General features: G+C 39.9%; 2 protein-coding genes across 6 annotated transcripts in view; both read left to right on the top strand.

The window, feature by feature from the left end:
* nfic (nuclear factor I/C) overlaps positions 1-18,191 on the top strand; it is a 50,571-nt gene extending 32,380 nt beyond the window's left edge. For both annotated transcript variants that reach the window (XM_061888133.1, XM_061888132.1), the window contains 2 exons: positions 988-1,076; positions 9,056-18,191. In XM_061888133.1, coding sequence (XP_061744117.1) covers positions 988-1,076; positions 9,056-9,076 — 110 coding nt within the window. In that variant the 3' untranslated portion in view covers positions 9,077-18,191. The remainder of the gene's footprint in view (positions 1-987; positions 1,077-9,055) is intronic.
* Positions 18,192-21,754: 3,563 nt separating this feature from the next.
* lrrc40 (leucine rich repeat containing 40) overlaps positions 21,755-25,000 on the top strand; it is a 29,347-nt gene continuing 26,101 nt past the window's right edge. For all 4 annotated transcript variants that reach the window (XM_061888924.1, XM_061888925.1, XM_061888926.1 and 1 more), the window contains exon 1: positions 21,755-21,984. In XM_061888924.1, coding sequence (XP_061744908.1) covers positions 21,840-21,984 — 145 coding nt within the window. In that variant the 5' untranslated portion in view covers positions 21,755-21,839. The remainder of the gene's footprint in view (positions 21,985-25,000) is intronic.

Below are 25,000 nucleotides of genomic sequence, written 5' to 3'. Positions count from 1 at the left end.
AATGGTTGACCAAATACTTATTTTCCACCATCATTTTCAAACAAATTCTTTAAAATTCCTACAATGTGAATTCCTGGATTTTTTTTCACATTCTGTCCCTCACAGTTGAAGTGTACCTATGATGAAAATTACAGACCTCTGTCATCATTTGAAGTAGGAGAACTTGCACAATCGCTGGCTGACTAAATACTTTTTTGCCCCACTGTATATGTATGCATGTATGTATGTATATATACATATATATGTATATATATATATGTATATATATACATACATGTATATATAAGTGTATATATATGTATGTATATATGCTTATATGTGTATATACAAATACACATGTATATATACATATATATACAAACATATATATGTGTATACATATGTATGTATATATGTGTGTGTGTATATATATATATATATATATAAATATATATATATATATATACATACACATATGTATATATATACATATATGTGTATGTATGTATAGATATATATGTATGTGTACACATGTATGTATGTATGTATGTATACATATATAAACATACACATATAGGTATGTATGTATATATACATATATGTATGTATGTATATATATATATATATATGTATGTATATATATATATATATATATATATGTGCATGTATGTATGTGTATATATATATATATACACATACATGTATGTATGTATATATGTTTGTGTATATATATGTATGTATATAAAAAAAAAATCAGCGAACATGAAATATCTTGTCTTTGCAGTCTATTCAATTGAATATAATTTGAAAAGAAATTAGTTGTATTCTCTTTTTATTTACCATTTACACAACCTGACAGCTTCACTGTTTTTGTGATTGTCCAGCCCTAGAATGTAGTTAGTAATATTGCAACACACTGCGCTCATGTCGGATCAACAATAACGTGTTGTTGTTGTTGTGTTTGTCCTGTGTAACATAACAACTGTAAACATTGATGTCATCACCCAGCGTACTCGGCCCCCGGCACGCCCCCCTCCAGCCGTTCCTCCTTTGTCGGGGTAGCGCCTCGAGACCCCAGTGGACTCTACCAAGCTCAGGTTGGTGCCGCTCCCTTATAGGCATGTGAGCAAGTGTGCAGGTAGCACTGTTCAGTGTAGACCAGCGTGCATCATGGAGCTGTTGATGTACAAACCCCGTTTCCATATGAGTTGGGAAATTGTGTTAGATGTAAATATAAACAGAATACAATGATTTGCAAATAATTTTCAAGCCATATTCAGTTGAATATGCTACAAAGACCATCAAACCAATTTGATGTTCACAGTCATAAACATTTTTTTTTTACAAATAATCATTAACTTTAGAATTTGATGTCAGCAACACATAACAAAGAAGTTGGGAAAGGTGGCAATAAATACTGATAAAGTTGAGGAATGCTCATCAAACACTTATTTGGAACATCCCACAGGTGTGCAGGCTAATTGGGAACAGGTGGGTGCCATGATTGGCTATAAAAACAGCTTCCCAAAAAATGCTCAGTCTTTCACAAGAAAGGATGGGGCGAGGTACACCCCTTTGTCCACAACTGCGTGAGCAAATAGTCAAACAGTTTAAGAACAACCTTTCTCAAAGTGCAATTGCAAGAAATTTAGGGATTTCAACATCTACGCTCCATAATATCATCAAAAGGTTCAGAGAATCTGGAGAAATCACTCCACGTAAGCGGCATGGCCGGAAACCAACATTGAATGACCGTGACCTTCCATCCCTCAGACGGCACTGTGTCAAAAACCGACATCAATCTCTAAAGGATCACTGTGTCAAAAACCGACATCAATCTCTAAAGGATATCACCACATGTGCTCAGGAACACTTCGGAAAACCACTGTCACTAAATACAGTTTGTCGCTACATCTGTAAGTGCAAGTTAAAGTTTATTATGCAAAGCGAAAGTCATTTATCAACAACATCCTGAAACGCCGCCGGCTTCTCTGGGCCCGAGATCATCTAAGATGGACTGATGCAAAGTGGAAAAGTGTTCAGTGGTCTGACGAGTCCACATTTCAAATTGTTTTTGGAAATAGTCGACATGGTGTCATCCGCACCAAAGGGGAAGCGAACCATCCAGACTGTTATCGACGCAACGTTTAAAAGCCAGCATGTGTGATGGTATGGGGGTGCATTAGTGCCCAAGGCATGGGTAACTTACACATCTGTGAAGGCACCATTAATGCTCAAAGGACCTGTCTCCCATGGAAAATGTGTGGCGCATTATGAAGCGTAAAATAGGACAGCGGAGACCCCGGAGTGTTGAAGGACTGAAGCTCTACATAAAACAAGAATGGGAAATAATTCCACTTCCAAAGCTTCAACAATTAGTTTCCTCAGTTCCCAAACATTTATTGAGTGTTGTTAAAAGAAAAGGTGATGTAACACAGTGGTGAACATGCCCTTTCCCAACTACTTTGGCACGTGTTGCAGCCATGAAACTCTAAGTTAATTATTATTTGCAAAAAAGAAATAAAGTTTATGAGTTTGAACATCAATTATATTGTCTTTGTAGCATATTCAACTGAATATGGCTTGAAAAGGATTTGCAAATCATTGTATTCTGTTTATATTTACATCTAACACAATTTCCCAACACATATGGAAACGGGGTTTGTAGGTCAGTGTGCAGGTAGTTGATATAGGTCAGTGTGCAGGTAGTTGATGTAGGTCAGTGTGCAGGTAGTTGATGTAGGTCAGTGTGCAGGTAGTTGATGTAGGTCAGTGTGCAGGTAGTTGATGTAGGTCAGTGTGCAGGTAGTTGATATAGGTCAGTGGGCAGGTAGTTGATGTAGGTCAGTGGGCAGGTAGTTGATGTAGGTCAGTGGGCAGGTAGTTGATGTAGGTCAGTGTGCAGGTAGTTGATGTAGGTCAGTGTGCAGGTAGTTGATGTAGGTCAGTGTGCAGGTAGTTGATGTAGGTCAGTGTGCAGGTAGTTGATGTAGGTCAGTGTGCAGGTAGTTGATGTAGGTCAGTGTGCAGGTAGTTGATGTAGGTCAGTGTGCAGGTAGTTGATGTAGGTCAGTGGGCAGGTAGTTGATGTAGGTCAGTGTGCAGGTAGTTGATGTAGGTCAGTGTGCAGGTAGTTGATGTAGGTCAGTGTGCAGGTAGTTGATGTAGGTCAGTGTGCAGGTAGTTGATGTAGGTCAGTGTGCAGGTAGTTGATGTAGGTCAGTGTGCAGGTAGTTGATGTAGGTCAGTGTGCAGGTAGTTGATGTAGGTCAGTGTGCAGGTAGTTGATGTAGGTCAGTGTGTAGGTAGTTGATGTAGGTCAGTGTGCAGGTAGTTGATGTAGGTCAGTGGGCAGGTAGTTGATGTAGGTCAGTGGGCAGGTAGTTGATGTAGGTCAGTGTGCAGGTAGTTGATGTAGGTCAGTGTGCAGGTAGTTGATGTAGGTCAGTGTGCAGGTAGTTGATGTAGGTCAGTGGGCAGGTAGTTGATGTAGGTCAGTGTGCAGGTAGTTGATGTAGGTCAGTGTGCAGGTAGTTGATGTAGGTCAGTGGGCAGGTAGTTGATGTAGGTCAGTGTGCAGGTAGTTGATGTAGGTCAGTGTGCAGGTAGTTGATGTAGGTCAGTGGGCAGGTAGTTGATGTAGGTCAGTGTGCAGGTAGTTGATGTAGGTCAGTGTGCAGGTAGTTGATGTAGGTCAGTGGGCAGGTAGTTGATGTAGGTCAGTGTGCAGGTAGTTGATGTAGGTCAGTGTGCAGGTAGTTGATGTAGGTCAGTGGGCAGGTAGTTGATGTAGGTCAGTGTGCAGGTAGTTGATGTAGGTCAGTGTGCAGGTAGTTGATGTACAGTGTAGACCAGCGTGCATCATGGAGCTGTTGATGTAGGTCAGTGTGCAGCTTGCTGCATTGCAGTTAAAGTCATCTAGAAACTTCTCGGCGAAAAACGCCGAGCCAGCAAAAGCGCACGGTAAACACACGCCGCAGCCGAGCGTGTGCGCGAATCATTGTAGTCGCATTTCAGCCTTTCAAGTGGAGTTTGAGTTTAGTCATGAGGACTTATTCTTGACTTATCTCTCCATGTGGAGCACTTTGTGTCATGGCCTCCTGACAACCTCCTCTCTGCCGACTGCTGCTTCTCAGGAACATATACAGTACATGTCAAACTTGGTTTTCACCCAGAAGACACTTGACTCTCCAACTACAACTACATCAAAGTACAGTAGCGTGGCAGGCTTAAGTATTCATTAAAAACAAGGCAGAGGTTTTATTAAAAGAGCATAATGAATACTTTGCAACAATACAATGCACAAAGATACCGTATTGGTCAGATTTTAAGGCACACTTAAAATCCTTCCATTTTCTCAGAAATCGATAGTGTGCTTTATGTATTTATCCAATCCAATCCAATCTACTTTTTTTTGTATAGCACAGTTAAACAACATAAATGTTTCCAAAGTGCTGCACAACAATATTAAAAACAATATTCAAATATCCTTAGCTACACCAATGACTGAATAAAAATAAAACCAATATAAAAATAAAATAAATATTTATGATTAAAAACACATTTTAAAGGGTAAAATCAATTAAAACAATAAATAGAAAAAAAAAAAAAAAAAAACTCAAACCAATTTGATGTTGCACACGGTGTACAAAACGTGACCAGTAAATGGCAGTCACACATAAGAGATATGTGTGGACTGCAAGTTGATGCCCGTTCAATAAATGACGCAAGCAAGACCAAAAACCTTGGATGTTTCATTGAGAATGCAGAACATTACACGGGGCGCTAAAAAATCGACTTAGGTAAGATACGAAGCCGCACCGCTTGATGGATTGTCAGCGCATTACAGCTACCTTAGTCAGACGGACTGTGCTTTACATACGCTTTTATTATGAGGTGTGTATAAGGACCCCTAAGTGACACCTACTAAGAGACATATTATCTGGCGTTTTGTTTCAAACCTATTATGCAAAGTAAACTTTCCCTACCTATTGGTTCCTGCTATTGTGTATTTGGGATCTGCATAAGTCCCGAAAAATTTTAATCAAATTTTGGAAGTGTTGCGGAGATATTTATAAAATAATCGTCCCTTCTTTGATACTTCTTAAAAAATAATCCATCAGCAGATTACACATGTATTGTGTAAATGTACCCAAAGTGCCTTGCGCGCGGTCGCCATTGTAGTCCACGCCAGAGTCAATAAACTAATTTTTTGCTATCCTCTTGTTGTGGGGCAGACTGGCTCGTACATGCACATGCATCCTCCACTCTTGCCTTTTCTAATACAAACGAGCGTTTAGTTCCAACTTATATCCGTCAGTGGATTCCATATGGAAGCGCTAAAAACTACAACCAAAGATGGCGGGAAAAGACGCTGTCGAAGTGGAGGCACGTACATTGGACCGCCCGCCAAACTGTGCTTCCTGAAGAGACTTTAAAATGAACATTTTGAGCAAAGAACCAGCATTACATGTTGTGTAGACCACAAGGACATGTTTCAAGTGTAGGAAAAAAAAAAATCACATGACCCCTTAAATGTGCCTTAAAAATCTGGTGCGCCTTATGTATGAAAGTAGACCCGTTCATCTGCAGTGGATTTTATAAGATGGTGCGCCTTATGTATGAAAATGGACCCATTCTTTGGCAGTAGGCTTTATGCTCTGATGCGGCTTATGTGTGAAAATAGACCCGTTCATCAATAGTGCATTTTATAAACTGGTGTGCCTTATGTATAAAAATAGACCTGTTCATTGGTAGTGTACCTTGTAGTCCGGTGCGCCTTATGTATGAAAATAGACCTGTTCATTGGTAGTGTACCTTTTAGTCCGGTGTACCTTATATATGAAAATAGACCCGTTCATCGGTAGTGTGCCTTGTAATCCGGTGCACCTTATGTATGAAATTGGACCCGTTAATTAGCAGTACGCTTTATACGCTAATGCGCCATACGTGTGAAAATAGACCCGTTCATTGATCGTGCGTTTCATAAACTGGTGCGCCTTATATATGAAAATAGACCCGTTCATCGGTGGCGTGCCTTGTGATCCGGTGCGCCTTATGTATGAAATTGGACCCGTTCATTAGCAGTACACTTTATACTCTGATGCGCCATATGTGTGAAAATAGACCCGTTCATTGATCGTGCGTTTCACAAACTGGTGCGCCTTATATATGAAAATAGACCCGTTTATCGGTAGCGTGCCTTGTAATCCGATGCACCTTATGTATGCAAATAGACCCTTCATCGACAGTGCGCCTTTTGTATAACAAATCCTTTATGTGTGAAAATGAACTCGTTCATCAACAATGCGCTTTATAATCCAGTGCGCCTTATGTATGAAAATACACCTGTTCATCGGCAGTGCGACTCATGTATAAAACATCCTTTATGTGTGAAAATGGACTCGTTCATTGGCAATGCACTTTATAATCCGGTGCGTGTTATGTATGAAAATAGACCCGTTCATCGACAGTGCGCCTTATGTATAAAAAATCCTTCATTTGTGAAAATGAACTCATTCATCGGCAGTGCGCCTTATGTATAACAAATCCTTTATGTATGAAAATGGACTCGTTCATCTGCAATGCACTTTATAATCCGGTGCGTGTTATGTATGAAAATAGACCCGTTCATCGACAGTGCGCCTTATGTATAAAAAATCATTTTTGTGAAAATGAACTCATTCATCGGCAGTGCGCCTTATGTATAACAAATCCTTTATGTATGAAAATGGACTCGTTCATCGACAATGCGCTTTATAATCCAGTGCGCCTTATGTATGAAAATAGACCCGTTCGTCGACAGTGCGCCTTATGTATAAAAATCCTTTATATGTGAAAATGAACCTCATTCATTGACAGTGCGCGTTATGTATAAAAAATCCTTTATGTATGAAAATGGACTCGTTTATCGACAATGCACTTTATAATCCAGTGCGCTTTATGTATGAAAATAGACCCGTTCATCGACAGTGCGCCTTATGTATAAAAAATCCTTTATTTGTGAAAATGAACCTCATTCATTGACAGTGCGCGTTATGTATAAAAAATCCTTTATGTATGAAAATGGACTCGTTCATCGGCAATGCGCTTTATAATCCAGTGCGCCTTATGTATGAAAATAGACCCGTTCATCTGCAGTGCGCCTTATGTATAAAAAATCCTTAATTTGTGAAAATTAACCTCATTCATTGACAGTGCGCGTTATGTATAAAAAATCCTTTATGTATGAAAATGGACTCGTTTATCGACAATGCACTTTATAATCCAGTGCGCTTTATGTATGAAAATAGACCCGTTCATCGACAGTGCGCCTTATGTATAAAAAATCCTTTATTTGTGAAAATGAACCTCATTCATTGACAGTGCGCGTTATGTATAAAAAATCCTTTATGTATGAAAATGGACTCGTTCATCGGCAATGCGCTTTATAATCCAGTGCGCCTTATGTATGAAAATAGACCCGTTCATCTGCAGTGCGCCTTATGTATAAAAAATCCTTAATTTGTGAAAATTAACCTCATTCATTGACAGTGCGCGTTATGTATAAAAAATCCTTTATGTATGAAAATGGACTCGTTTATCGACAATGCGCTTTATAATCCAGTGCGCTTTATGTATGAAAATAGACCCGTTCATCGACATTGCGCTTTATAATCCGGTGCCTCTTATGTATAAAAAATCCTTTGTGTGAAAATGGACTCGTTCATCGACAATGCGCTTTATAGTTCGGTGCGCCTTATGTATGAAAACGAGACCCGTTCATCTGCAGTGCGCCTTATGTATAAAAAATCCTTTATTTGTGAAAATTAACCTCATTCATTGACAGTGCGCCTTATGTATAAAAAATCCTTAATGTATGAAAATCGACTCGTTTATCGACAATGCGCTTTATAATCCAGTGCGCCTTATGTATGAAAATAGACCCGGTCATCGACAGTGCGCCTTATGTATGAAAAATCCTTTATTTGTGAAAATTAACTAATTCATCGGCAGTGCGCCTCATGTATAACAAATCCTTTATGTATGAAAATGGACTCGTTCATTGGCAATGCACTTTATAATCCGGTGCGTGTTATGTATGAAAATAGACCCGTTCATCGACAGTGCGCCTTATGTATAAAAAATCCTTTCTGTATAAAAATGGACTCGTTCATCGACAATGCGCTTAATAATTCGGTGCGCCTTATGTATGAAAATAGACCCGTTCATCGACAGTGCGCCTTATAATCTGGTGCACTTCATTATGTGAAAAATGTATAGAGTACAAATTGCAAGACTTTGGCGCCCACGTACCACCGGTGGTGCGCGTGCCACAGTTTGAGAAGCATCAGACGCATCTAGCGAGGTATGTAGTAATGTTGTGCCGCGTCAGACGCATCTAGCGAGGTATGTAGTAATGTTGTGCCGCGTCAGACGCATGTAGCGAGGTATGTAGTAATGTTGTGCCGCGTCAGACGCATCTAGCGAGGTGTGTAGTAATGTTGTGCCGCGTCAGAAGCATCTAGCGAGGTATGTAGTAATGTTGTGCCGCGTCAGACGCATGTAGCGAGGTATGTAGTAATGTTGTGCCGCGTCAGAAGCATCTAGCGAGGTATGTAGTAATGTTGTGCCGCGTCAGACGCATCTAGCGAGGTGTGTAGTAATGTTGTGCCGCGTCAGACGCATCTAGCGAGGTATGTAGTAATGTTGTGCCGCGTCAGAAGCATCTAGCGAGGTATGTAGTAATGTTGTGCCGCGTCAGAAGCATCTAGCGAGGTATGTAGTAATGTTGTGCCGCGTCAGAAGCATCTAGCGAGGTATGTAGTAATGTTGTGCCGCGTCAGACGCATGTAGCGAGGTATGTAGTAATGTTGTGCCGCGTCAGACGCATCTAGCGAGGTGTGTAGTAATGTTGTGCCGCGTCAGACGCATCTAGCGAGGTATGTAGTAATGTTGTGCCGCGTCAGACGCATGTAGCGAGGTATGTAGTAATGTTGTGCCGCGTCAGACGCATCTAGCGAGGTATGTAGTAATGTTGTGCCGCGTCAGACGCATCTAGCGAGGTGTGTAGTAATGTTGTGCGTCTTTCTTTCAGTCTTGGTACCTGGGCAACTGACTCGTGCACAGTGACACACTCGTGCACAGTGACACACTCGTGCACAGTGACACACTCGTGCACAGTGACACACTCGTGCACAGTGACACACTACATAAGACGCACCAGCAGCGAGCCACATTGACTCCAAACGGCTCTCAACATGGATCCTGTGCTCGGTGGGCGTGAGAGGCGGAGCTTCACCAGGATGGACGTCAAGCCTTTAACCCCGCCCCCCGCAGGTGCTGCTTATTATATATGCAAATAAGCCTTGCTTCACCCTGTAATGACTTCTAATGAGGTAAGAGCTCTTCATTAAAAGTTTCTTTGCACTTTTTTTTTTTTTTTTTTTGGGAAGAAAGCGAGGAGAGGAAAGTGTTACTTTCCTCCTGAGAGAGAGAGGAAGTTTTTGCTTTGGACTGACAATCATCACATGGCTGGAAGCCTCAAGTTGCTCTGGAAAACTTTCGTTTTTTGTAACGCAAAAGACACCGGGCCACGCCCACTTCTTCAACGCCCACGCATGAAGTGCAGGCCACGCCCACTTCTCCAGCGCCATGCATGACAGCATTTAAAGCGACGGCCCGAGGTCAAGCGAGGACGTCTCTCAGGAGTCGTGGATGTTTCCTCTGTGACCCGCCCCTCCAAGTCTGACTTGGAAGGCGGAGCTACGAGATGGAAAAAGGCGGAGCTAAGACTTTTTTAAACATTTTTTTTCTAACTTCAGCAAGGACGGCTGTGTTGTTAAGACTTGTATTTTTGCACGATTTGTCCTCCACCACAGTATGTGCCTTGCCTTCCGCTCAGCAAGAGGAGGAGTGCATTGTGGGAACGTAAAGAAGCTTTTCATGGTACCGCTTCGAGAAAAAAAACAAAAAAAAAAAGCTGCATGTGCGATTGCTTGATGCTAACTAGCTAGCAGGTACTCACTTTAAGTTGGCAGCATCTTACTTAAAAAAAAAAGATGTGTGCGTTTTTAGACAATTGAATCATCACCGCCCCCCCCAATCCAGATTCAATCCAAATATAACGAGTACAAAATCGTATTAGAGTCAGAAGTCCGTCCTGAACACTGCCCCCTGTGGTTTCCAGTGGTACTGCAAGACTTGGCGCAGAGATAAGAGAGCTAAAGCCGAAGCTGAAGTAACGTTTATGTCCTCGAAAGCAGGGGTCCCCAAACACCGGGCCGGGGCCGCACAGAGACATGAAATCATTTATAATCGCCCGCATTTTCTTTTTATTTGATTTATTTAAATTATTCCTATTATATTTTGACATGTTAGCATCCCAAAAGATCAGAATCAGTATACCATATTTCCTTGAATTGCCGCCGGGGCGCTAATTAATTTAAAACCTCTTCTCTCTACGGCGTTTTACCAAAGGTATGCGGTAAATTTAGGACTGCGCTAAAAAATTTGAGTGTGATGTAAGGATACCATCATGAAAAGCACATTTAATAAAAAGAAACTTATTATGGTCTTACCTTTACTTATAAATGAAGTCCATGCGCAGCTCCTTCTGATCAAAAGCATTGATAACTTGTTTATAGAAGTCTTCCTTATCTTTCTTCAGTTTTAAAAGTCCCTCTGTCTCGATGGAGATCTTCCTTTATTACTTCCTGCTTCGATTGAAAGGGTGTAGCCATAGCGCGCTCTCGTTTGGGTTGCTCCCGACGTGCAGACCGCTGCTATCAGTTAGCACGGCTCCTCACGTGTGGTGCGGGCGACGACAGAATTATCCTCGGACAACTCCCCCTCCCGTTCTGCTCCGTGGGTGATCTCTTTATCCCACCGCTGCCACCAGGAAGTGTTATTGTATAAATAATACACTCGGTATTTAGGACTGGAACATGCTTTATTTCAGCCCGGTTGTTTACATAGCCAGCATAAGAGTAGTGGTGTTACATCCTAAAAGGTCCGTCGTGCACCCCCCGCGTCATATACATTCCTAGCTCTTGTTGTCACTTCTTCTGCAGCCGAGTAGTCGCAAGAAGGATCACTAGCGCCCTCTACCACCAGGAGGCAGGAGTCATTTAATGACTCATATTTGACAAACGCAGCTACGGTATATAAATAAAACATAGCTGCTTACTGTTCTTTTTAGCATATTCAATAGTTTGGACCTTAAATCCTACTGAATAGCTATTAATCTTCTTCCCTATATGCGATTTCAAATGATTGAAATCAGCGTCTTCCATTTTGAAAATGATGACAGGTGAAGTGTCACTCGTGACGTGACGAGTTTGACCCGGTGGAAATTCTAGGCATATGCTAATTATTTGGCGAAACGAGTTTGACCCGGCGGAAATTTTAGGCAAGCGCATACTATACACCCGGCGGCAATTCAAGGAAATACGGTAGTTTTTTATTGCCATTGTTTGAGAAGGAGTTCACAAACTAAGACTTTTTTTTGGTGCAATCGCGCAACATAAAAGACATATAACACAGAATAGGAATAAATATATACAGACGTACTGCATATCGAACTAACTCCTTTTAAAAGGCAATCAATCGATTTGATCAATTGAAGAAAAAAGCAAACATTGAATGTAAAAACGTCAGGCTTTATATGAAGTTTAGCACTTTTAATGACAGGGACGTTCAACGCCACTCAAGTGAAGTGAAGTGAATTATATTTATATAGCGCTTTTTCCTCTAGTGACTCAAAGCGCTTTACATAGTGAAACCCAATATCTAAGTTACATTTAAAGCAGTGTGGGTGGCACTGGGAGCAGGTGGGTAAAGTGTCTTGCCCAAGGACACAACGGCAGTGACTAGGATGGCGGAAGCGGGAATCGAACCTGCAACCTTCAAGTTGCTGGCACGGCTGCTCTACCAACCGAGCTATACCGCCCTGTATAGTCTGTCTGCCCGCCTGTGACGTCATCGTTACACGGGACAGTGCACATGGGTAAACATGTGGAATGTAAAGGTGCCGAATCGTAGCCAAAAGCTAGATTCCATCTGCAGGTTGAATACCTAAGATCAGGGTGGATCAGGAACAGAGTGGCCATAGTAGATAATGTGCATAAGGCAGATGGAGAAGTGCTAAATTGTTGCATGTAATAATCGTTCTGAAGGTAGAAAATACACTTCTCCTTTGGCCTCGTAAGTTAAAGTGCTGCTATTATTGCACATCGTCCTACTACACAAGTAGTTAGCAATAACACAATTGGAGCAAAAAAAGCTAACATTAGTGTATCTACGTATAAAATATGAATACATCACTTTTATAATGGAAATAAACATCTATTTCTAGCTTTATTATATACATCCATGCTCTTGTCCTTGAATGTGATATATCACCAATAACTCATCACATACTAAAGCCAAAACAACTACTACTACTAGCAAAAATGAGTACAAAACTAAAGTGTATGGAGAGTTTTTTTGCAAAGAGAAAAGTCCAGGGGGCTCCCACTAATTCAACGTTATGCTGAATTTTGTCATGTATTCATATTTCATGCACTTATTTGCTACGTGAAAGGCCGGACTGTGAAAATATTGCCTACATTAAACCGGTCCCCGGTGCAAAAAAAGGTTGGGGACCCCTGCTCTAGAGGAGACAAGGGGTTGTAATGCTGACTCCACACAGCAGGGGGCAGTGTGTGTGTGTGTGTGTTACTGGGGTCAGTCCAAGCCTACCTCACTTCCTGTCAACTCCTTTTAGGCCCGTTGTGTTCATGGACGCCGTACTTTTATATTTTCTTACATACGAAACAAACGCTATTTAGGAGTACAGTATTTTATTTTGTAAACGTACACAAACCCAAACGGTTAAATGACGTAGAAATCCATCTTTTTTACTACTTTATTGACATCAATTCACAATATTGGCAGTTTCAATGTCTCCTTTTGATTAGTGCCTTTTTTTAAATGTATATATATATTTAAAAAACAAATGACTCAATTGGGGTGGTACAGGGGTTAGTGCATGTGCCTCACAATACGAGGGTTCTGGGTTCGATCCTGAGCTCGGGATCTTTCTGTGTGGAGTTTGCATGTTCTCCCCGTGACTGCGTGGGTTCCTTCTGGGTACTCCGGCTTCCTCCCACCTCCAAAGACGTGCACCTGGGGATAGGCCCCTCCCACCTCCAAAGACATGCACCTGGGGATAGGCCCCTCCCACCTCTACAGAAATGCATCTGGGGATAGGCCCCTCCCACCTCCACAGACATGCACCTGGGGATAGGCCCCTCCCACCTCCAAAGACATGCACCAGGGGATAGACCGCTCCACAAACTCAGATCTTGATGAGACTTGGTACAAATGATGATGATCCCACCCCAAAGCGCAGGATGGGTCTACATATAGGTGGGCGGAGCCTGACGGACAAAAATGCCCCTCGCCATCAACCATCAAACTGTCATGTAAGTTTGATGGTTGATGTTCACTTTAGATGATCGGATCTCCTTCCAAACTGATACGAGGCTTTTTGGTGGGGGTCTGATCATGACCAGTCGTTGATATCGGCACCAACATCGCCACCTTGTGGTGGAAAATGATAACAGTCGTAACTTCCTTCCACGTGCTCCGATCTTCCTGAATTGTTTGATGGTGGGTCGGGGTCGTTAGGAAGGACTTGACTACTGATTCATTTTTCAAAAGCCACCAGAAACTCCGTGGTAAATATTTCGAGACAGGAAGTGACGTAGTCTTCAGGCATGCGACGGGGTGGAGAAAACTTTCGGCTAATCTTAGCTCACGTTCAACGTCAGCCTTTGCTCTGATTGGCCATCCAGCTCTACTCCAGCACCATGATGGTGGTGGAATGGAAGGTGTCTAAAAGGGCAGGACAGACTTTACTAGTTGGACTCGTGGCCGAGCCGTAGAGTGGTGGGGATGAAGACGGGCCACGGTGGTACGTCCACTTGAAAGCCAACTCCTGGCAGGAGGATAAACTTGATGCACTGCAGAGAAGAAAAGGGACAGCTTGAATGAAGACAGCACAGTACCAGACCAAAGCCACTTCCAAGAAGAAATGAATATATAACATTATGATTGTCCATTGAAAATGGACTTTGCTTCCCTTAAAGGGCTTTTTGTCCCCTAAACCAAAGCTGACATTAATGATCCGGTGATGATTGTTCCTGATGTAACGTTTTCTTTGTTCTCATGTCCGCTATTTGCCGCTTCTATAGCCCTCAACAAACCGCAGGACTGTCAGGTTCAAGCACCCAACTATCTATTAAACACAACAAGAAGCAAGGAGTCAGGCAGGGACAGAGTTCAATTTTGCTCATGAGGAGAAAGCATGGAGCTGCACACTCAGTTGCAGTCTCACCCCACGCTCTGAGGTCTATTTATTCGGCGCAGGAGTTCCCTAGTTACATCGCTGAGGCTGCTTCTAAAGGGGGGGGTCACACATTATGCGAGCAGCTCAGTACGCACAATACATGATTATTCAGAACAAAATGTGCTGGGGGCCTTCTGATTGCGCTTTGTCTCTGCCTGCTGTTGATATGCCTTATTTTCCTTGAGGTGCTGGTTCGTCCTTGGCTGTTAGCAAGCTGAAAGACAGAAAACATTTGCGGCGAGGCCACTCCTCACATTGCAGTGGAAGATAACAAGTTGTGTGCCTTTTCACCAGAAGAAAAAGTACAGCTTGAGCACAATAGATAATAACTAGAGCAACGGCCTTGAAGCATAAGAGTTGTGTGATAAGTTGTATATCATTATTCTAACAAGGACCACAGCTTGTTTGGAAGCTTGACCAGGTCGCTGTTGACGGGCTACTTAAAGGTGTGCACTTCCCCAAGTGGAAGTGGAGGGATTTCAAAACAGACGAGTGCCAACCTGACGTAGGTTGAACCAACACCTTCATGACAATTGTATCCTGTTACTACATAGCAAGTATTTGGTTTTTGCACTTCCCCTGCTATTACATGCATTTTACTAAGAAAACAAGTGCAATAGCATGGAAAACACGCTGGTCTGCCAGAGAATAAGAAGACAGAGCAGGGCGGCGATGCCACTGAGTGAGCAATCACAACCTTTTAGATCGGGGGTGTCCAAAAATACATACATACATAAATACTGTTGCGTTTGGACCAGATGTTCCTCCAAGGGAATTTATGTTGCTGGTCAATCCCAAGTTCTTTTGATGACACATAAACTGAGTTTAAATGATCACCCAGATCAGAATAAGTATTTTGCAATTTATTCCAAAGCTTTGGAGAGACCAACCTAAAAACAACACATTCAAATCGCATCACCTGGTTGATCTGAAAACCTTACGGACGTGTTGTCTTTTTCAATATGTCCCTCGCCCCCACCCTCCGGAACGAATACACATGTCTATTGTCCTCCTTAGCTGGGAACAGGATGAGATAAGAAGGGAGTATTGCTACTCCTCACATTTCTAAAGCCAAAGTTAACTTGCAGTGTACCATGGACATGAGATTATAAAATAGAAGGAGTACAAATGGAAAAACACTAGCTATTTCAAATATGACTATAGAAAGAAATAACTCTTAAATATGGATATATGTAGATATCTATCTCTGTCAATACATACATAAAAATATGAGAAGTGGAATAAGAGAGCAAACAGAAATATTGCAATGTTGAGACTAATAACCCAAAGCTTATGAATTATTGACTTATCCAATTACTTCACATCACTTTGAAGTATTTTCAGTTTTTCTTATAAATAAAATAACGTTTTCTCCGACAAAAAAGGCATAAAAGATGAGAATTGACGGATAGATCAGGAGCAGTGGCTGTCAAAGTTCTCACAGCAAGAAAACACTCGGCTCTCACACTACCACCATCATGCAGTAGCATAGTAGGCCTAACTATTCATTAAAAACAAGGCACGGGTTTTATTTAACAATAGTAATTAACATTTCATCCATTTATAGATATTTAAATGTTTAAAAAAATATATTATAAGACTTGTTTTTAGCACTTTAATGACGGACACCCTTTTGGGTCCCTGGGACCTTTAGCAGTCTCCAAAATGGAGTGGAGTCCTAATGGTTACAATAAATATTGTATTTGTTTTGAAAATGAAAAATATCTACTAAAAATAATGAATCAAAATCAATGTTGTTATGAATTACTGACCTTTTTAAGACTCCAATGACTTCACATCAAATGTTCCACTTTGAATATTTTTCTGACCAAAAAAAGCAGGGTTTTTGTTGACAAAAAGGGCATGAAGGTTTTTTGTTTTTGTTTTTAAATAAAAACTGTTAGTCTACCGATAGTCATGAAGTTAAGCTACAGAATTTAAAAAAATTATATGACTTGTTTTTAAGACTTTAATGACTGAGACCCTTTTGGGTCCCTGAGACCTTTAACGGTCTCCAAAATTGAGAGGAGCTCGATATTTACAATATGTATTGTATTTTTTTTTTAAATTAAAAATATCTACCAAAAAAAAAAAAGAACCGAAAGCAATGTCAAGCATTATTGACCTATTTAAGACTCCAATGACTTCACGTCAAATATTCCACTTTAAACTTTTTTTCCCCCATAAAAAAGCACTTTCGTTAACAAGGGCATAAAACACTTATATTCTTTAATCTTTGTCACCGGATAGATCTGAAGTTGATCTATGGATGATTTAACGTTTAAAAAAAATTATTGTTACACTTGCTTTTAGCACTTTAATAACAGAGACCCTTTGGGGTCCCTGAGACCTTTTACAGTCTCCAAAATGGAGTGGAGCCCTAATGGTTACAATAAATATTGTATTTTTTTTTGAAAATGAAAAATATTTAAAAAATACAAAAATTAGCCAAAAGCAATGTTATGAATTCCTGACCTACTTAAGACTCCAATGACTTCACAACAAATATTCCACTTTGAATATTTTCCCCCCATAAAAAAGAAGGGTTTTTGTTGACAAAAAGGGCATAAAACATAAAACATTTTTTCAAAATGATGTCTATGGATAAATCTTAAGTTGTTCTATAGATATTTAAACATGTATAAAAAATGTTTTGGCACTTTAATGACCGAGACCCTTTTGGGTCCCTGGGACCTTTATCAGTCTCCAAGACGTTGCGGAGCCCCAATATGTTGTACTAGTTTTGAAACTACAAAATAAGAAAATGTCTACTGAATGCTTTATTGTTAAAAAGTTTGGACACCCCTGCTTTGGATTCTCTTGTTGGAAAAAAGATCAAATGAAATAACTGGCGACTAATATCACTAAAGTTCTTTTGGAGCCTGACTTGATTCTTCTTGAGGAGCACTAATTGCTGTGGATATTTAATAGCTAAGACTTGTTTGTTTATAAAAAGACGCGATCCAGGTCATTTTCTAGCATTTAACACATTTGCTTAGCTTTTCCTGTTATTTGTAAGAATGCACCTTTATGCAAATGAGATGACATCACAGTCCGGTGGGAAAGTGCTGGCCAAACATTCTAACAAATCAGAGAGTTTTCACCAAACTTCCATGGATGAAGGAGGAAAATGAACAATGGCGTCTTCTTCTTCCATGGCCAACATGCAAGAAAGAGCGCCCCCGCTGGTTGCAGCCAGCAGTGCAGCGGTCCACGGTTACAATACTCTTATAAATCTGTGCAAAGTTATTTTTTGAATCGGTGACGACCAACTTAACTCCGGCCGTTTCCATGCTATTAGCCAGTTAGCGTGCAATGTTTTTTTTTTTCCTCTGTTTTTCTGGGATTTGGTCGCATTTTCCAACAAAAAAATGTAACTCTTCTTCCCCATTATCTTTCCAACTTGAATGTTTTTGCTTTTGTTTTCTGTTTTCAGTCCGGCGGCATCAAAGACACTTTTGATGCCATCCATTTCTTTCTTTTCAGACCGCATGCTCACGTCCCAACACGATCAAAGCGCGGTTTGTCGCATGAAGCCGCGGTCCTTTTCACTGCTAAAGCGGCGAAAAAGCCGCCAAGTGTGCATGCCGACATGGGACGCTGACAAAATGGAAAAAAGTTCCCAAGGGTGAAAAGGGCTGCAGCTTTTTTGTTTTTGTTTTTCAATGAGCTAAAGTCAATAATCCACCTTTATTTGCATGATGTGTAAGAACAGGAAGTGATGTCATGGCTTCCTGTTGTTGCCTGGTGTGCCATTTAAACATGTATACACTCTCATCCGGTCATTGCTGACAAGTATGATTCCCTATGCAAAAATAAAGCATAACAAGCTATATCACAAGCGCTGTCCTTTGGTCTTTATCCGTGTTTTTTTTCAACTTCTCAACTCTAAATCTGACAACACACTTTTAGAACTTTTTAGAATGTGTCAGGAAGCATGTCAGGGTTCCTGTTGCAAAAAGGACTCATTTATTAAGTAAGAGGAGTGAGTTGTTAGCAGGATCCTTATGGCCCCCGTTCGCCGCGGTTTACCTGGCACACGAAACGTGACAAACAGGAGCCCGGCAGACGGCAGAAGACTGTTCAATGTCTTAAAATGTGTTTTGCAGCGACTCCAACTCTGCTCTGTGGAGTGGCGCTTTCCATCATTTTCAGCAGACCGCCTTGCTAAAATGGTTAACCCCCACCCCTCTTCCTCTCATTAGAGACCTGCCCAAAGCGATGAGGCCATGAGAATCCTTCACCCGCTCTCATTTATCGGCATGGACATTTATGCTAATAGCATGTTGACACAGAGCACTTTACAGGGATGAAATTAATACATTTATTTTGAAATAAACATCGAAAATAATTTGGGTCACAGGACTGTGCGGCGTCTGTAAATATACAGAAACATCAATGAATGACGCAACTTCCTGTGGACCATGTGACTTTTATGTCATACTTTTGCATTCAAATGTGTGTGTTTTTTTTAGAGCTGTTGGGTAACAGGACTGAGTGAAAAGCTAAGGACACCATTAGAGCCCAATGAGGTGGTTGGGACATGTGGTCAGAATGCTCCTAGCAGCAGGGAGGAGCTGGACCAGGTACCTGGGGAGAGGGAAATCTGGGCCTCCCTGCTTAGGCTGCTGCCCCCGCGACCCCTCCTGGGATAAGCAAAAAGAAGATGGATGGTGAAGTCTTAATTTTAAAAAAAATCCGCTGTTCAATGTTGTTAAAATTAATAATTGTATTCATTAAATACGAAATCCGATCAATGTGCAGGACATTAAAACATTTTATTGTGCATTTATGCATTTTATTTCCCGTGCGCAGAAATGTGTCTGATGCAGGGCAATAGTCCACGTGTAGCCGGGCAATAATATTTTTTTACCCAATTGGGGATTGGTGGATAGGTCATGGAATTTACCCTTCAAAGGATTTCAGGAAATGTAAATGTAACATGGAGGTTGACGACTGTGGAGCTGTAGAAGATGTCAATTATCTCTTTGTGGAATGGCAGAGTGAAAAAACGTGTGTGTGTGTGTGTGTGTGTGTGATACTGTACGTGTGTGCGCGTGCATAAAACACACACAACAAATTAACTTTCGGTTTCAACTTCCACCAAGGCCAGGTAACAGGACGATGTTGATGACTGGGCGTTTAATATACAATTCTACTGCAAACTTGCCATGCACTTTCCTTCTCCGTCATCAATAGTAGAGTACAAGAAGAGAATACAAAAGCAGACTATCAGGTTCAAACACCGATGACATCTATTAAACAGACAAGAAGCAAGGAATTAAACAGAGACAGGATTCAATTTAGCTCAATGAGGAGAAACGTCTGGGCTGTACTCTGATACAGTCTTCCACCACGCTCTGACGAAAGGATTACACGCCTCCCTGATTACATGGCAACAGCTGTTTCTAAGGGGAGAGGGGGTCATAAATAGCTGTTTCCCTCAGTCACAAATCAGTTCAAAGAAAAGATGCCTGGAGCTTGCATCAGGTCCCGCTTCCTCTCCACTTTGTAGATGTTGGGTCAAGACAAGATCTTCCTGTGGATCACAATACATCAAAGAAAACGACACCTTCATGTCGCTTCCCATCGTACACAGTGGAGTTTTACAAGTCTTTCGCTTGGTAAGATCAAAGACAGCTTTTGTCTGCTCGCCGGCAACAGCAAATTTTGTGATAACTTACCATTATTCTGACACAGACTTCAATGTTTCTTGTGTGTTTCCCCAGGAATGTAAGAGCACACACTCCTGCTTTCTGTGACAGGGTGCCGACTCAATTAACTTGCCAGGTGAGAAAAGGAGGGTGTCGGGTGTAAACAGTGATCACTAAGCTAAATCATCATGCAACTGTCTTGGGAAAAGCCAAACGGCAGTTATTTATTTTGTTATTTTAGTTAGTTTTTTTGCAAAAAATATTTTTGGTATTTGTATCAATCCAAAACATGTAGCTACAATGAAATTAAAGTGTGATTCAAATAGTATAAAATGCAGTATTAAAAAAAGCAAACGGCAATTATTTATTTTATTTTGATATATATTTTTTTTTGCAGAATTTTTTTGGGGGGTATTTGTATCAATCCAAAACATGCAGCTATAATTCAGTTAAAGTTGGATTCAAATATTATAAAATGCAGTGTTAAAAAATAAAGCCAAACGACAATTATTTATTTTATTTTGTTATTTATGTATTTTGCTTGAAAAACATGTTTTGTATTCGTATCAATCCAAAACATGTAGCTATAATTCAATTAAAGTTGGATTCAAATCGTATAAAATGCAGTATTAAAAAATAAAGCCAAACGGCAATTATTTATTTCATTTTATTCATTTTGGCAAAAAAAAAATGTATTCCTATCAATCCAAAACATGTAACTATAATTAAATTAAAGTTGGATTAAAATATTATAAAATGCAGTATTAAAAAAAGCCAAATGGCAATTATTTATTTTATTTTGATATTTTAGTTTTTTTGCAGAAAAATATTTTTGGGGTATTTGTATCAATCCAAAACATGTAGCTATAATTAAATTGAAGTCGGATTCAAATATTATAAAATGCAGTATTAAACAATAACGACAATGATTTATTTTATTTTGTTATTTATGTATTTTGCAGAAAAAACATGTTTTGTATTCGTATCAATCCAAAACATGTAGTTATAATTCAATTAAAGTTGGATTCAAATAGTATAACATGCAGTATTAAAAAATAAAGCCAAACGGCAATTATTTATTTCATTTTATTTATCTATTTTGCAGAAAAAAAAATGTATTCGTATCAATCCAAAACATGTAACTATAATGAAATTAAAGTTGGATTAAAATATTATAAAATGCAGTTTTGAAAAATAAAGCCAAACGACAATTATTTATTTTATTTTTATTTTTTTTATTTTGCAGATAAAAGAATGGTATTCGTATCAATCCAAAACATGTAGCAATAATTCAATTAAAGTTGGATTCAAATAGTATAAAATCCAATATTAAAAAAAACCCTACCTAATACTGTATATTTTTCTGTGTATTTTGAACCAATATGGACCAAAATGCTCACAGATAATATGAAAAGCAGGATTGTTTCCTAGATGGGTGCCAGCGCCCCCTGCGAACCCACAAGGGAATAAGTGGTAGTAAATGGATGGATGGGATGAGTTTACTAATACTATACTTACTTTAATGTAGACTAGCGCCCTCTGCTGGTCCTTATGAGGAACATTTAAGGAATTGATGAAGGTGGACCCCGACTTAAACAAGTTGGAAAACTTATTGGGGTGTTACCATTTAGTGGTCAATTGTACAGAATATGTACTGTACTGTGCAATCTACTAATAAAAGTTTCTATCCATCAATCAAAAACGGTAGTATATCAAACCTGGGGCTTTTGTTGTGAAGGAATACGGAAGTGACGTTAATTAGTAGCTCGTGGCGGGCGGAAGTGAGCTAAAGAGCCCAGATAAGAGGACTACTTTGACGATAAACGTCGAGGAAAATGTCTCGTTTGAAAGGAAAGAAGCCGGTGGACTCTTTGCGGGGCTTCAGGGCGCCGATAAGCGAGCCAACGGTCCCGTATGGCGTCCTCAAGGCGGCTCGCAGCAGCGGACAACTCAACCTGTCAGGTCGAGGGCTGACAGAAGGTACTTTTGGTTTTAGTCACTCTGCTAAAAGATCAATTACATGTTACATGTCTAATTGTTGCACCCAGATGTGGACTAAACGGAGTCAGTTGTGTTGTTCTTTCGAGTTCAAACCACTGGGATGTCTTTTACTTTGAAGCAAGGCGGAAACTGTGACGTCACTGGTCAGCAGCGCCAATTGATCTACAAAACCTGTTTCCATATGAGTTGGGAAATTGTGTTAGATGTAAATAAAAACAGAATACAATCATTTGCAAATCATTTTCAACCCATACTCAATTGAATGCACTACAAAGACAAGATACTTGATGTTCAAACTCATAAGCTCTACTTTTTTTTCTGCAAATAATTAATTTAAAATTTCATGGCTGCAACACGTGCCAAAGTAGTTGGGAAAGGGCATGTTCACCACTGTCTTACATCACCTTTTCTTTTAACAACACTCAATAAACATTTGGGAACTGAGGAAACTAATTGTTGAAGCTTTGAAAGTGGAATTCTTTCCCATTCTTGATTTATGTAGAGCTTCAGTCCTTCAACAGTCCGGGGTCTCTGCTGTCGTATTTTATGCTTCGTAATGCGCCACACATTTTCCATGGGAGACAGGTCTGGACTGCAGGCGGGCCAAGAAAGAACCCAGACTCTTTTTTTTTATTTTTTTTTTTTTTTTTTTTTTTTACGAAGCCACGCTGTTGTAACACGTGGCTTGGCATTGTCTTGCTGAAATAAGCAGGGGCGTCCATGATAACGTTGCTTGGATGACAACATATGTTGCTCCAAAACCTGTATGGACCATTCAGCATTAATGGTGCCTTCACAGATGTGTAAGTTACCCATGCCTTGGGCACTAATACCCCCCCCATTTTATAGCCAATCATGGCACCCACCTGTTCCCAATTAGCCTGCACACCTGTGGGATGTTCCAAATAAGTGTTTGATGAGCATTCCTCAACTTTATCAGTAATTATTGCCACCTTTCCCAACTTCTTTGTCACGTGTTGCTGGCATCAAATTCTAAAGTTAATGATTATTTGCAAACATAAAAATGTTTATGAGTTTTGAACATCAAATATGTTGTCTTTGTAGCATATTCAACTGAATATGGGTTGAAAAGGATTTGCAAATCATTTTATTCTGTTTATATTTACATCTAACACAGTTTCCCAACTCAAATGGAAACGGAGTTTGTAGTTGTCAGTAACATAGACATCCATCCATCCATTTTCTACCGATTGTCCCGGGGTTGGGTCACGGGGGGTGCTGGAGCTTATGTCAGCTGCATTCAGGTGGAAGGCGGGGTAGTAACATAGACATGTGACTTTATTTTATTTCAATTGTATTTTTGTGGGAATTTTATAAACCTTTCTTTATAAATTTAAACATTTACAAACAGTTGAGAAATAACAATCAAAGTAAGTACACAATAGCGCCATGGGGTTGTAAATTCAAAGTAACTCAAATAAAATTATATATATATATATATATATATATATATATATATATATATATATATATATATATATATATATATATGTGTATATATGTATATATATATATATGTATATATGTATATATGTATATATGTATATATATATGTATATATGTATATATATATATGTATATATGTATATATGTATATATATATGTATATATGTATATATATATGTATATATGTATATATATATGTATATATGTATATATGTATATATATATGTATATATGTATATATGTATATATATATGTATATATGTATATATATATGTATATATGTATATATATATGTATATATGTATATATATGCACCATTCCCAAAGTATGTGGGCTCTATTGATAACCTCACTAACAACTTTAACGACGCCCTGCGCGAAACCATTGATAACATAGCACCGCTAAAGTTAAAAAAGGCTCCAAAAAAGCGCACCCCGTGGTTTACAGAAGAAACTAGAGCTCAGAAATTATTATGCAGAAAGCTGGAACGCAAATGGCGCACGACTAAACTTGAGGTGCACCATCAAGCATTTAGTGATGGTTTAATAACTTATAAACGCATGCTTACCTTAGCTAAAGCTAATTATTACTCAAATCTCATCCACCGTAATAAAAACGATCCTAAATTTTTGTTTAGTACGGTAGCATCGCTAACCCAACAAGGGACTCCTTCCAGTAGCTCCACCCACTCAGCTGATGACTTTATGCAATTCTTTAGTAAGAAAATTGAAGTCATTAGAAAGGAGATTAAAGACAATGCGTCCCAGCTACAACGGGGTTCTATTAACACTGACACGATTGTATATACGGCGCATACTGCCCTCCAAAATAGTTTCTCTCGTTTTGAGGAAATAACATTAGAGGAATTGTTACAACGTGTAAATGGAATAAAACAAACAACATGTTTACTTGACCCTCTTCCTGGGAAACTGATCAAGGAGCTCTTTGTATTATTAGGTCCATCAGTGCTAAATATTATAAACTTATCACTTTCCTCGGGCACTGTTCCCCTAGCATTCAAAAAAGCGGTTATTCATCCTCTCCTTAAAAGACCTAACCTCGATCCTGACCTCATGGTAAACTACCGACCGGTGTCTCACCTTCCCTTCATTTCAAAAATCCTCGAAAAAATTGTTGCGGAGCAGTTAAATGAACACTTAGCGTCTAACAATCTATGTGAAACCTTTCAATCCGGTTTCAGGGCAAATCACTCGACGGAGACAGCCCTCGCAAAAATGACTAATGATCTATTGCTAACGATGGATTCTGATGCGTCATCTATGTTGCTGCTCCTCGATCTTAGCGCTGCTTTCGATACCGTCGATCATAATATTTTATTAGAACGTATCAAAACACGAATCGGTATGTCAGACTTAGCCCTGTCTTGGTTTAACTCTTATCTTACTGATAGGATGCAGTGTGTCTCCCATAACAATGTGACCTCGGACTACGTTAAGGTAACGTGTGGAGTTCCCCAGGGTTCGGTCCTTGGCCCTGCACTCTTCAGCATCTACATGCTGCCGCTAGG

This window comes from Nerophis ophidion, linkage group LG26 (assembly GCF_033978795.1).
Source record: "Nerophis ophidion isolate RoL-2023_Sa linkage group LG26, RoL_Noph_v1.0, whole genome shotgun sequence".
In the NCBI taxonomy this organism is placed as follows: domain Eukaryota; kingdom Metazoa; phylum Chordata; class Actinopteri; order Syngnathiformes; family Syngnathidae; genus Nerophis; species Nerophis ophidion.
Note: the sequence above shows the minus strand (reverse complement) of the source record. Positions and strands in the feature narration are given on the sequence as shown.